General features: G+C 36.2%; 1 protein-coding gene across 1 annotated transcript in view; it reads right to left on the bottom strand.

Moving 5' to 3' along the window:
• Positions 1-15565, bottom strand: part of LOC144958623 (uncharacterized) — an 83656-nt gene that overhangs the window by 45624 nt on the left and 22467 nt on the right. Inside the window, exon 2 of the mRNA XM_078890720.1 lies at positions 10434-10972. Within this exon, the coding sequence (XP_078746846.1) occupies positions 10434-10596 (163 nt within the window). The 5' untranslated portion in view covers positions 10597-10972. The remainder of the gene's footprint in view (positions 1-10433; positions 10973-15565) is intronic.

The raw sequence follows: 15565 nt of genomic DNA, 5'->3' as shown, positions 1-15565 counted from the left end.
AATTGAGTCATGTTATTAAATTAAATCAAGAATTAAATTGATCGTGTTAAGCAGCCAGAAACCATGGCCCATATTTTCAAATCAATACTAAATCTTAACAACAACAATGATTGTGATGTTTACATTAGATAATTCAAAAGCAGATCAATGACTTATTGATTGAACGACTTTAATTCAGGAAGAGATTGTGGACATAGCATTATGAAAATAAACATTGGCTTCAAGCTGCTAACAACAACAGAGATCGACTCGGCCTGAGTGGGTTCATTGTCTTGAGTGTGAAACACAGAATCAGTTTAAGGCGGAAGTTTTTCTTTTCAGCATTGATTGGCTACAAAAATCATAGATATATCAATATTATGTAAACATTATTTTTTCATAACCCAGCAAGTTGCATAACTTTTGAATATACTGAAACAATAGAAAGCATCGGCTTTTCAGATGTTCTACTTTTAATTTTTACATAATTTATTTATGTGGCTAATAATAACAATGCTCGATGCTATCGAAAGTAATATAAATAAAATTCCTTTATTCATCCCCAAGGGGAAATTTGTCTTTGTGATCTATTCCAAGGGAAGACTGGAATAACTCGGGCGTCAGCCGCAGAGCAGTGCCGCAAAGTGAGCTTGGGCGAGGTGACTTGCTCAAGTACACACAGTGCGGCAAAGGAAGCAAAGGTAGGAAGCAAAAACCGTCCCACTGAGCCACGCTGCCCCTACAGAAGTGTATTGGTTATGAAGAAGAAAAAAATGCAAAGAGATTGAACATTTTTCAAGTTTCTTTTAGATACTGTTTGTCAATTTCATCCCGTCAAATATTTAACTTTATTTTTAAAAGCTGATTTTGGAGTATTTATCTTAGCTCTCGAGTCCGGTACTATCTAGATTTTATGCGCGATTTATTTTTGTTTATGTTATGCTTTAGATATATTTTTTAACTTGATTTTTTATATAGCGCAATATCCCCTAAAAGTGCTCAAAGCGCTTTACAGGGGGAACCTAGCCAACAGCAACACTCAATATGTAGGACGAGACATTACGCCTGTTAGGCCATATCACTTTTTTCTGAAAGAGACAACGCTGTTAACGGTCAGATACTCATTTTACACCAGAGTACGTGAAGAGAATGTCAGTAAAGAGTCTTTTCCAAGGACTCAACAATGTACTGCTCAGAACGGGACTCGAAACCACAACCTTCCGATTCGAAGGCCAGTATCATACAACTAGACCACATAGCCGCACATAATAAAACCACTAGATTGATTTAAATCATTGACTTGAACTAAAGGATTTAGACATTTTATATGCAAAAAGAAATGGAAACGTTTAGAAGCCTTTGGCCCCATACTATGAATGATACAAGTCTGATATTTTAACACAATCAAAACCATTTATTGAAACTTTGGTACACAATTTTGCAGGAGAATAAGTTAAAAAGGATATTTTCTACAATTGTTTCAATAAAAGCACTGCACATTTGCCATCTCGAAGATTTAACCTTCTCCTGACCACCTGCACCAAAATCTACACAATATACCTTTTTCTTATTCAGATATATTTTGTACATCATAAACATCGAAGAATGATCTTTGTTTAATTCAAAAGAACATAAGGTTGTTTTGTAGAGAGCTTGTTTGAGATTTAAAAAATCAACTTTTCTGCTGGGTAAGCCTGCCATGTTGGGAAAATACTGAAAATGATCTGTAAGGAGAGAGTTAAGATGTACGAGTAACTCTCGCATTTTGAAGGCATTGATTTCTCATTTTGCTTTATGAATATTCATAGTCTTTTTCCCGTGTTCAAATTGATTTTCTATTCTCATGAATAGAGATTCAACCACATGATTTTTTAATCCATGACTATTTTAAGCCATCTTGGACATGCTATAGCCCCTTGGATTCAAGTCGGGAGTAATGTAATGCTACTTGTCCTTAGAAATAAATGAATCTGATTTTAGTTTTGTTTTGAAAATTGTGTATCATTGTCAATTATTCCAGACTCTATCCCGTTCGCACATTTGTTTTTGGGTTTTTTTAGCAAGACCAGTCAAATTCCTACTCTAGTACTAGTAGATACCACCAAACTGATAATAACAAGGCTAAAATTTGAAAAATGTTGATATCATGATTTTATTGGACTTTGACATAACCAGCATAAATACTTAACCAATGGGGTAGAGCTATATTACTTTTCCATGTGCTCGAGATCATAGGTCACATTACAAAGTGTGCTCAAAATGGTCATTTAATTTTCCCAGCATGATAAATGCGTATGTTTACAACTTTCATAAACAAAGCAGCGTGTTTACATTTATTGAGAAATGTCCAATTGTTGTACAGCAAGAAATCATGTGATCGACGACTAGGGTGGACAAAAACATCAATATAGATCGCTCCTATTGAACATTTTTCATTTAACTTGGCTGCTAATAACGGAAAGTCTTTACTTGTTGCTTTAAATTTTTGAATATTTCTGGTTTGTGCTTATCAAGCATCAAAACGGTGTCATACTTTTTCCATTTATTTTTCTCACACCCTATATTTATATCTGGTGAGCACATGTTAAAAGCATGTACAGGGTGTCCCAGATGTTTGGACTTGACTTACTTAACTTATGTCTCTTGGCTTCTGGCGGAGCATAGGGCCTCAACAGCACTCTTCCATCTTCTTCTGTCCTTGGCATAGACCTTTGCCTCACTACAGGTAATATTGGAGACGCTCAACTCTTGGTGAAGGCTTCTCCTCCACGTCTGTTTTGGACCCCGTTTCCTCTTGCTCTATGGAATCCATTCGAGAGCCTGCTTGGTTATATTAAAGGGCTCTTTCCGCAGGGTATGGCCAACCAATCGTCACTTTCTACGTCTGATCTGGACACCCATTTGTTCTTGGTTTGTTCTTGTCCAAAGGTCAGAATTTGGCATTTTGTCAAACCAATTGAACCCGAGTATTTTGTCGAGACAACAATTGATAAAAGTTTGTATCTTGGCTGATGTGGTCAAGGTTGTCGCCAAGTCTCTGACCCATAGAGCAGGACTGCTTTACCGTTAGTGTTAAATCTTTTGAGCTTGGTGTTTGTGGATATGCTGGACGCTTTCCATATTGGTCTCAATATTGCCAAGGCCTGGCGCGTTTTCTTGATTCTAGCGATGATGTCTTCATCAGTTTGGAACCAATAAGAAAATAGTTAATGGAAAAACAGCACTGCTGGAAACAGATGTTAACGAAAATAAAGAGAAATAATTCAAGTTTTGTTCAACGCAAACCATAACTCAAAAAATTACTTTAGAGGTTTTTAACAGTTTTTTAAAATACATATAGATATTTAAGGGATTTCAAAGTGTCCACCAGTTTGTGTGAGCAGTGCTTTGAGGCGTCGCTCAAGTTCTCTCCAAAAATGATTTTGACCCTTTCTTTGCCGACTGATTCAACTGCCATCAATAGATTTAGTACTAAGTTGACGTCACTCAGATCTTTGTTATTGCTTTTTGCCTCCGCGCTTATGATTAATTTTCACTAAATTGTATTAACAAGACAATAGATAGTTTCCGCTTGAATAAGATTTTAAGTTGCGGGTCTAATTGATAGAATGAAGTTGACGTCATTCAGATTGTTGCTATTTGCCATCGGCGTTTTTGAGTAATTATTACTAATTTGTATAAACCAGACTTTCAACGTTCATGGTAACACATAGTTTTGTGTGTTGGTCCGTTATACTTCCGGATGGCAATGTTGTGAGCTTCTTAGCCAAGCGCACACTATCTATAGGGTAGTGATATGATTATCAATCCAATAGGGAATAATCGTGCCGTGTCCAAAAACTGGTTCCTATCCCATTGGAAGTGTAAAACCACTCGTCCAGAGGACTGATTACAATATACTTTGTGTAAATGATAATCTGGTTTCAGAGTGATGCCATCTTATATTTTAGTCTATATTTGATGTTCGTCAATACATGTTACAGTGAATGACATAATCAGTCGGATGGTGAAAAGGTTTGAACTGAGATATTGCCAAGTTTAGTTAGAAGGTCAATTTTTATAAAAAATGAGATCTTGTCATAAATGATTAAATCAATCCTTTTTGTACATCTTCGGATAATATCAAAGCTTAATTTCACTTCAAAATATTTTTACAGCTAGTTAAGTTGAAAAAGTATAAAGTTGAGTAAAGCTGCTGGATAGCTTTCCCATACATCTGACCACACCTTCATGAAATTTTCACCTTTCGACTGATTATGTCATGCACTGACACAAATATTATCCATCCTCGCTCTTTAACGTCCGGTAATCCTAAGAATCTGCCTGTGCATCCACCCTGCTACTAAAATTGTTATGCCACCTCATGATTCTTCAATATGTAACCCTATTCGTTTTAGTCCTCCTAAGGACAAATACACACTCACACTTCCAATGATTTTGGAATCTGAAAAGTAGGTGTGACGTCACGACTTTTCTTCCTTATTTCCTACCTATATTTGGACAGTTTGAAAAAATACTGTATTTGTCTTGTGTTTTTTTTTTTTTTTTGTTTTTTTTTTGTTTTTTTTTTGGGGGGGTTTGACTAGAAATGTCTATTAAAAATGCCAGGGGCTTCCTGTTGGTGTTCTCCATATTATGGTACCTGATTACAGGGATGAGTCACAAATTAAATCTTTCTTACGATAAGTTACGATAATTTTATGAATGTAACGTGAACTTTGTATTGTGTTTGTGATCAAGCCATCATCGAGATGAAACAACAAGTATTTGATAGTCAATGTAACTCTTTTGTTACAGGTTATTTTTATTTAGTTTTTATTGCCGTATGCATTTCCCCACTTTTCTGTTCTACTACCCACTGGGTTATGTACATGTTGCTGCTCGAAGCTCGAAGAAATAAACAACAACGTGAAATTGAATGTAATGTAAGCTGCAATTTAATATAGAAAAACAGATCAAATGGACAACATTTTATCTGTTTTAGTATATTAAATTGAAGCTTACATTTAATTTCACATTGTTGCTTATTTGACTATTTGTTTATTTGTTGTCTTTTTGTTTGTTCTATCCACATATCATTTGACAGATTCTTTATCTCTTCCGTTTTGTTTTTGCTTTTTGTTTTTGTTTTTGTTTTGTTTGTTTTTTCGTTTTTTTGTTTTTTTTTTTTCTTTTTTTTTTGTTCAATATCACTTTATTTTCCCAATCATTCACTGACTTTTTAAATTCAATATTAATAGAGTTCAGCTTTGTATTCATTAACTAACTTATAATAAGTCGGTGAACTCCGTGAGAAAAAACGATTGCGTGCGTGATTGTTGTTAACGTTGCCCTATATATTTTTAATTATGACTTAAGGGTTATGTACTTATTTGCAGGCCTGATAACCCAAATTGCTTTGGGGAAATACTAAACGCAATATGGTGTACACTACAACAATGTTAAATCAAACCCATAATTGGATTCAATAGTCTGATGTCACGTCGCCTAGCAACGGCGGACATCTTGGTTCTAAACAAAGAAAATCGGTACTTTTTATTCTTAGTTTAGGCTAGTTTTCATATGTCTTGTGATCAGAATTTGTAAAAGTCAAAACATGATCAGATTTATAATGGGTTTTTTTTTTTCATCTGGATACGCTTTTATGCTCGTCGGAGAAATATTTCATAAGGGCATCCGCCATTGTTCCGATAGTTTAGAGCCAGTTACTAAGTTACCATGCGTCATTACGAGGGAAGTGACGTCATGACTGTGAGTTCCCATTGCGTCCGGTTATCAGACCCGCACATATGAGCACCTAGATATAAAAAGAAAGTTAGTCGATTGACTTGCGGGGTCCCAGTCTGAGAGGCTTTTTTTTTGGGGGGGGGGGGGGGGGGGGGGGGGGGGGGGGGAGTGTTGTTTTATTTGCTGTATTTTAATTTGATTCTGGTTTTCAAGATGAGGGTCGTTTAAATCGATTAATATTTGATGGACGAGTTTTCTGACCCAATTTTTAAATACTTGTCTTTCCAGGGTATGGCAGTTAACTGTTTGAGATTATGAGATTATAATCGAGCACGGAATTGTGTGATCAATTCAACTGGTTTTCAAGGGGGGGTGGGGAGAGGATTCTTTTTTTCTTTTCAGTTATTTTTGTTGTTTTGTTTGTTTGTTTGTTTTTTTTTGTTTTTTTTTTGTTTTTGTTTTTTTAGTTTTTTGTTTTGTTTTTTTTTTTGGTGGGGGGGGGGGTACTTTAACTTGAATATAGCGGAGAAAATCTTTGTCATTTCGAAATATAATCAACCGAAAGCAGTACAAAAAGAAAACAAATTAGTACAAATCAATAAATTGATTAGTGAATAAATTATTGAATTTAAAAATGATAGATGAATAAATAAAATTTTGAAATATTTTTTTGAAAAGAAATAAACAAAAAAAAATTGATTCTTTCTAGATCTAGATTCGATTATCACTCAGACATAATAGCAGTTAGTTCTTGCGATACATAATTTCTTTAGCAAAACATGCTCTACAACATTATGTTCATTTTCTTTAAATTCTATGATGTCCAAAAGAAATTTGAATAAGAAAAATGTTGGTTGTATCGTAACGAATGTGACTATTGGTAAGGAGAGGGTTAAAGAACGAGTGCCCAGCTGTGTGATCCGCCATGATTCCTATTGAACAAAATAATATGTGGAATTTTATGAAAGAAAAGGTAATGTAAAAAAGACAAGAACTAAAAGACAAGAAAGATGCATAACATTTTATCAATTATTCGACAGACTTAATACAATTTAGACTGTTTGTTTGTTTGTTTGTTGTTTTTAAGGGTTTTACGGCGCTTGCAACACATTTAGGTTATATCAGCGCCAGTAAAAAGGAAGAAAATGGGATAGTAAAAAGATCTAGAATTTCAATTAAAGCACCCAAGAGAGAGTAAGACAAAGGGGAATGGGAACAAATAGGGATCAGATGTAGATTCCAAGAGCATACCACCAATGTACTTAGTTTGAGATCACCTGTGTCTCATCCGGACACAAGCACAAGATCCAACAAAGAGTAATACACTCAAATGCTTAGATTATAAATTAAAAATAACAAATATAATAATACATAACAGAGAGATATTTACAAGGAAAAAAATATCATCTCCCAAAACAATAACTATGCATTTGACTGTTTCCCTCTAAGCCTGGACTCCGACGAGGGCCCGGAAAAAAAAACAAGTAATCTCATTCCAAGACAAAGACAGAAAGCTTGTTGGATAAGATATAAGGGCATAGAAGACACAGAACGTACCTCCCTGCCCGCTATGGGAGGTCAGGATCCCCACCCAGACAATTTAGACTGATATACCAGCAGACACAGTCGACCAGGTACCATCATCAATGAGGCCAATAGCTGTGTCATTGATCAGTTCTTACGGCGGACATATCTACAAATTACTAAAGTGTGTAAAGTTTACTGATTTCAATTTTGTGCTCGATTTTGCAAAATCGATCTTTAATGATTGGTTTTAGATAAATATATGCAGATTTTCAACAGTTTAGTTTCTTTTGAAATTTTCAACAGTTTACACAAATTTAATAAATTATACATCGAAAGAAAAGTCGCTTTATCTAGTCTTCAAATATTATGTATATGTCATTGAATTTGTTCCAGATTGAATTATCAGCGGAATAAGACTGTCTAGTTTCTTTTGTAAAAGATAAACAATTAAAACATTTGTATAGCGTATTTTCAGGAATCAGGCATACCGAATGTTCTTTATATTGTTTCATTTATTCCAACTGCAGGCTATATGGAACCATAATTTTATTTTATACAATACAAGACGCCTCATATGCGTCCTGTGTGTAATAACACTCTTACAATATCTGTTACTACATGTAGCCGGGTTTTCATTTACACCTCATTCGAATGAGATGATGTATACAACGTTCCTTTCCCGAGGATACACTATCGGGACTAGAAATTTTCTACGATTACTGACATTCAATCAGCCAGTGATCATGCTCAACTGTGCTTGACTTTTGGGACAACACGAGACTCGCCCCGCTGAGTCATCGAACCACAGTCACAATTTATCGATTTTCAATTTGAAATCAATATCAATATCACAGTGAGTGGTGGGTCTAAGTGATGGTAATTATGATTCATTAAGGAGAATGGATGGAAGTTATAAAAGGGCCCATTATTTTTATTAAAAAAACTTTAACATTGTAGCCCTGGTCGAAAATTGATACGTTTCCGACTATTTCAGCTTTTCACCGGCAAGAATGCTATGGTGGTTTGGTGAGTCCCAGCGTAAAAAGGTTTTCATGCAATGCTATAATTAACTCTCTCCTTATCGGCCATTTTCTGGATTTTCTCCAAAACTTCACACACAACCTATACAAAAATAGATTTATTTCACTTAAACACAAAGTCTGTTAGTTCTTACTATACATGTTTTTGGCTAAATGAGCTCCTCAACACAGTGGTAATATACTTTAACCATAGGATATATTTTTGTTCAAATATTATGACGTACGAGTACAAAAGAAAATAGAACGAGAAACTTGTTGGCTGCATCGTTATGTACATATGTGACGATTTTCCTTCCTATGGGTGGTAAGGAGGGGGTTAAAGTACTCAGCGCTACTCTGTTTCTATCGTTTCGTCACAAAATTAATGTTAAACGTGATTAGTTGTCGGATAGGTGCCAGTGAAAATACATATTTTTGACGTACGGCGCTGTGTCCATAGGTAAAGCACGTTAACCCTCTCCTTACCAGCCATTTTCAGAATTTTCTCCAAAACTTCACACTCACTCAACACAAAAGACATTTCTTATTCAAACAGAAAAGCAACAAGCACATTCAATACATATTAATATTCGACAATATGAGCTCTATTACAGAAAGTCAAGTTTTTTATAGATATAGCAAAAAGAATTGAAATCTGATGAGAAAAGTGACGGTTGCATCGTAACAAATGTGACGATTTTCCAATAGGAGAGCGTTAAACATTACCCATGCGACTCAGGTGTGAAAGAGGCCTTACTATAGATATGCAGTGAGGGATAAGGTAAATTAGTATTAAGAGGGAGTCTTAACTGGTGATTTGATCTATATGACATGGAAAATAATAATATGGTCCCATATGGCTTGCTGTGGGAATAAATGAAGCGTTATGAAGCGCATAGAGGATGGTAGTCCCATGTAAACGCGCTAAATAAATGTTCATTTCAATCTATTTATCAATGTATGATAGTCTAAACCATGTAATCATTGAATGGCCTCAAATATATAATTTGGAATTACAGCTGCCATAAATCAGAGACGGTTTTGTATTTTTTTTTTCGATTTTGAACTCGGGTGACTGTTGATTGTAAGTGTTTAAGTAAAATTCTCGATAGATTTGCCCGCCAGATCAACCGCAACGACAGACAAAATTGTATGTTCGTAATGTCAAGCATTTGTAATATGTTGGAGAATTTAATGAGAACTAATCATCAAATTGGCGGTCTATAAACAGTAACAGTGCTATGTGATCTAGTGGTATGACACTCGTTTTCGGATCGGAAGGTACCGGGTTCGAGCCTCGCTCTCGGCGCATAGTTGAGTCCTTGGAAAAGGCTCTTTACTCACCATTCTCTCACCGTACTCATGTGTAAAATGAGTACCTGGCCGTTAACAGCTTTGTCTTTGTCCGAAAAATTGTAATATCGCCTAACAAGCGTCATGTCCCGTCCTACATGTTAAATGTTGCTGTTGACCAGGGACCCCTTGTAAAGCGCTTTGAGCTCATTTAGTGGATATTGCGCTATTTAAAGCTCACTTTTTTTTATATAAAGCTCAAAGCTCAACAAAGAACCAGATGGCGTCAATTTCATTCATTTTATTTACGTCTCATAAGGAAGTGAACGGTATTGGTCCGGGATTCAATCGAGTTTTGTTTTTGTTTTTCTGTTTGGGTAACTGTCTCAGATTAGCGAAAAGAAAAAGAAAAACAAAAAAAACTTGAGCTTTTATACAGAGCAAAATCCACTAAATGTGCTCAAAGCGCTTTAGAAAGGGTACCTGACAAACAGCAACACGTAACAGACATGTAGAACGAGACGACGCCTGTTAGGCGATATTACATTTTTTTTCGGACAGAGACAACGCTGATAACGGCCAGCTACTCGTTTTACACATGAGTACGGTGAGAGAATGTGAGTAAAGAGCCTTATTCAAGGACGCAACTGATCGCCCAGCGAGGCTCGAACCCAAGACCTTCCTATCCGACAGCGAGAGTCATACCACTAGACCACATAGCCGCACAGCGTCGCTCATCTCCCCTCCTCCCCCCCCCCCCCTCCCAAATGAGATACGGCGGAGTGGCTTGCTCAAAGCCACACAAGCTACGACAAGCGAGACTCGAACCCAGTACATATAGGTTGCAGCAAAAGAAGAAATATTCTGTGAAAAGTTGTATTTACTCACCTGCTGCTAGTATTGACAAAACTCCGATGAAGATCCGGACGGATGTCCGAATAAGATATGAATTTAACTCACTCATGTTAGATGTATAAATATTATTCCAATACTCCAAGGGCAAATGTTTTGATCGAACCCCAGTCTCGCCTTCAGTTTTAAACAGCGTCATTCAACAACAACAATAATAATAATAAAAGTACATTGCGGAAATGCCATGAAGTGCTTCGCAACGCTAGGATCGTGTCAAGGACGGAGGACGCCACTACTCCACATTCACTTCTTCAACGCGCCTCAAAGAACACTCACAAATCCTTTTGCGCATGACAAAAATATCTTCTTTTTTTTTTTTTTGAAAACTTTGATGAGCCAACTCTGTCTTGCCTTCATTCAGTTTTACACAAGGTCATTCTACAATAACACTTTTTGAACTGCTGTTAGGTAGGCTACTTCACAACGCATTTGATCATCTCTGGGGTATCTAGATTTCACATCCACTTCCTTTCAACGCCACTTCAATAAAAAGCTATCATCCGTCCAATCCTTTTCTGCAGGAGAAGAAAAGAAAAAAAAGAATCAAAAAGTTATAATAACCTTTACACGTGATTTCTACGGCAAAGCGGAACTAAAGGTTGACGAAGGGCTCGGGGCAATGACATAAATTGATTCTTTATTCATATAACCGGGCTAATCTTTTTAAAAGCGATCAATGAACGTTTTATTTTAAAAATCCATTAACAATTTTTCTAGTGAAAACATTGATCGGAGGTCAATGCTTCACAAACATTTGGATTGGATTTGAGTCGATGCGAGTTTACTCTTAAAACCAACCAACGATGCAAAAAAAAAAAAAAAAGTTCTAGAAATAACATCAACCATTTGGTTAAAAAGAGTCTATAACAAAAATTTGTTGTAGACTTTAGACAATAAACGTATGCGTTAAAGTAAAATAATATTTACGCTGTCAACCAGATCCATTGTAAAAACGGACAAAGCTTGATATTAGTGACCTTTTAAGTTTAACGAGCGACAGAAAAAGAGACTTTAGTGACAGATAATCATTCACCGGGTGGTCTAAAAATAATAACAAAGAACTGAGTGACATCAACTACATTCAATCTTATGGATTTGAAAGAAGAGGACGTCATTCAGCTTTTCCTTTTTTTTGTTTGTTTGTTGTTTTGTTTGTTGTTGTTTTTTTGGTTTGTTTGTTTTGTTTTTGTTTTTTTTTTGGGGGGGATGGTTTTGTTTTTTTTTGTTTTTGTTTTTTTTTGGGTTTTTTTTAGACGAACAAAGAGGTGATTAGTTCTCACGAAATTATCAGTTAAAACCGAGAATAAAATGATAATATCGAGACATACTGAGGGCTACTTTCGTGTGTGGGTTTTTATATCAAGTCAATAGATAGGACGAAATACTCTTCAACAGTCGTAACGTCACTTCCTTCCTAATGACGCATGGTAACTTAGTAACACTGGCTCTAAACTATCGGAACAATGGCGGACGCCCGTATGAAATATTTCTCCGGCGAGCATAAAAGCGTTTCCAGAGGGAAAAAAAAACACATAAATGTGATCATGTTTTGAATTTTACACATTCTGATCACAAGGCATATGAAAAGGGAATGAAAAGTTCTAGCCAGCATGAAGAATAAAAAGTAATGATTTTCTTTGTTTAGAACCAAGATGGCCGCCGTTGCCGGGTGGCGTGACCTCAGACTACTGAATCCTATTGACGTCCCTCAGGTCTTTGTTATTGTTTTTGCCATCCGCGTGAGTAATTCTCACTAAACTGTATTAACCAGACTATCAACGTTCAAGGTTAAACATAGTTTTGTGTGTTCGTTGGTCCGTTATACTTATAAAGAAATTATGTATCGCAATAACTTTACTGCTATTTTGTATGAGTGATAAAAAAATATATTTTTGTGTTTGTTGAATGTGAAGTTTTGGGGAAAATCCTGAAAAAGGCAGGTAAGGAGATGGTTAAAGGCTTAATATTTCTACTTTTGTCTCTCAAACTGTGTTGATTTAACGAGCATGGCGTATGTTGATTGTCAAATATATTTGGGGTTTTTTTTTTCTTAGTCGAAAGTGATTTATATGAATTGATATTTAATTCCACAGCATTCTAACATTTCAGGCGTAATCAATATGCCGTGTTCAATTGGATTTAGCATAAAAATAGGGCGGAGGAAGTGCTCAGTCCTAAATTGTCGATGAGGATATCGTCCCTCGTGCAAATAATCCATCACTGGATGAAAATATTTTTCTGATTATCCATTTTCCATTTGACAATGAAACAAAAAGGCTTTGGATTTCATGTCTGCCCAATTTATTGAATGAGGATGTAACTAGAAACAAGGATGTGTGTACTGACCATTGGCCGAAAGACAATGAGAGGATCCGAACTGTTGGTAGAGCCTTTTGGACTTTCTTACCAACCCTTCTGTATTTCCCTAACGTTTCACCCTCTTGTATCCCTCGACAGACAGGCTGGCAGAGATCATGCGCGTACTACAAACAGACAGAGCAACAGTAGAATCGAGAGCGGTTAATGTTGATGAGGAGATGGCGGCTGCATTTCGTGCAAGAGATTTACTTGACACAAAGGACTTTCATGAAAGCTTTAATAAAACACTATTTGGTCATCCTTCTGCTGGTGGGGTTGTTGGATTTGAGAAGGTAAAAATGCTCTACAATTTCTGTAGTATAACCAGAGATTGTCCAATCTGTGATTTGTCCGTGTTGGGTTTTTTATGTTTTGTTTAGTTTGGTTTTTGTTTTTTTTTGTTTTTTTTTTGTTTTTTTTTTCTGGTTTTTCTTCTTTTTGTTTGTTTGATTTTATTTGGGGGGCGGGGGGGGGGGGGGGGGGGGGGCGGCGGGAGTGTTTTGTTTTGTTTTGTGTTTTTTTTTTTTGTTGTTTTTTTATTTTGGGGGGGGGGGGGGGGTTGTGGGTTGTTGTTTTTTGTATTTCTTCCATCTCAAGTTCTGTGGCTTACCTTTTTAATGTTATAATGGTGTACGAAATATACTTTTTTTAAACATTAAAACTCTATTTCCAGTGACAAACAAGTACAAAGTATTGGGAGTGCGTTTGATGCATTGATAAACTAGGTAATTTCAAATAATTAAAATGTTTCACAGGTAAAATTTCTACAACGTATTGTTCATGTTCTTAATACCTCTAAAATTAAACGCGTTTACTACTCAGATGGCGTTCTATTGCTTTCACGTAGTATTCATTCTCTCGTTCTCTTTATTCACAGCTTAGGAATTATTTACTATTACTGTCCATTTCTTTTACAAAAAATCACTGCTATTAGCAAAACTATGAGTGATGCAGATTTATTTACCTCAATAGGATTCAACAGCCGCAGGGTAACTTGGTAACTAGCTCTGTGGCTATGTGGTCAAGTGGTATGACACTCGCTTTCGGATCGGAAGGTCCTGAGTTCGAGCCTCGCGCTCGGCGCAAAGTCATGTCCCGTCCTACATGTTAAATGTTGCTGTTAACCAGGGACCCCTTGTAAAGCGCTTTGAGCACATTTCAGTGGATATTGCGCTATATAAAGCTCAATTTTAATATTTTTTTTTAACTATCGGAACAATGGCGGACGCCCTACTTCTCCGACGAGCTTAAAAGTGTATCGAAAGGAGAAAAACTTTATAAACTTGATCATGTTTTGAACCTCATACATTCTGATCACATGACATGTGAAAAAGTTATTGCCAGCATAAAGAATAAAAAGTACGGATTTTCTTAGTTTAGAACCAAATTGCTCGTTGCTGGGCGACGTGACATCAGACTATTGAATCCTATTTTCAGTGGCTTCACTAAACGTAGTCGGGGATGTATATTGATTGTGGATGAGATATACGCGTACTTACACCAAAGCCTCTGTCTTTTATCGTGGTGGTGAAGTCTTTGATTATGCTCATGATCATCCTGACACACAGAGCATCCACAACACTGCTTGGCATTATGATGAAATATTTTTTTGGTTTAAATCTTTCTTTGCCAGATTTATTTCCAGCATTAAAGATCCAACCAAAAGAGTGCCTGCATTCAATAACGCAAGGAAATATTGGATTTCCTCAAACCGCCTCTTAACGGGACATGGCAGAACTGCATCAAATATGTGCAGATGGAAACTTGGAAACAGTGATACCTGCCAGAAATGTCAGGCAGCCCCAGAGACCAGCGATCACATCGTCCTCCACTGTCCAGTCACTAAACTTGAAGGTGGCTACGAAACCGGCCTTAGGACGGAGAAAGACTTTAGAAGCTGGGTTTGCGAAATAAATTTGGAGGTGTAGCCATACGCTACTACTACTATTTCCAGCATCCTGATTTTCAATTTCAACAAGTTGAAGTGATTACAACTCTGAAGAAATGCCGAGGGGGTGTTCTTTTCATTGTATGTAATAATAATATAGTCAATCAGTCTTTTTTTCAGGAATTTGAAAAAGATGAGAAAAAGCGTTGGATTGCTAAATCGCTTTTTATACCAAAATCACAAAGTTCTATTTTTATTTATGATCCGGTTCACCTGTTCAAGAATATACGTGATAATTGTAATTTATAAAGAACTTGTACCATTGCTTTTTCATCTTTATGAATTTCTGATCTCCAAACAAGAAGATGGCAATATGGTCTAACTTGATTGCATTATATGATGATGAAATATCTTAATTTCCCTTGCGCATGTCTATATATCTAAATAATGTTTGTCTCATGCCTTTTAACATAAAAAACAGAGAGTTTCTCTTGTTCATGATATCATTTTTAGGGGGAAAAAACAAAACAAGTAAGCTTGTTGTTTGTTGTTTTTAAGGGTTTTACAGCGCTTGCAACACATTTAGGTTATATCAGCGCCAGTAAAAAGGAAGAAAATGGCATAGTAAAAAGTTCTAGAATTACAATAAAGGCACCCAAGAAAAAGTATGACATAGGGGAACTGGGAACAAATAGGGATCAGATGTAGATTCCAAGAGCATACCACCAATGTACTTAGCCTGATATCACCTGTAAGTCTCACCCAGACACAAGCGCACGATCCAACAAAGAGGAATACACTCAAATGCTTAAATTTCATTATACATTAAAAATAACAAAGTTAATAATACATAACAGAGAGA

Source organism: Berghia stephanieae, chromosome 13, assembly GCF_034508935.2.
Source record: "Berghia stephanieae isolate SIO BIC M18660-M18661 chromosome 13, UCSD_Bste_1.3, whole genome shotgun sequence".
NCBI classification, from domain to species: domain Eukaryota; kingdom Metazoa; phylum Mollusca; class Gastropoda; order Nudibranchia; family Aeolidiidae; genus Berghia; species Berghia stephanieae.
The sequence above is the reverse complement of the archived record's forward strand: the minus strand, read 5'-3'. Positions and strand labels throughout refer to the sequence as shown.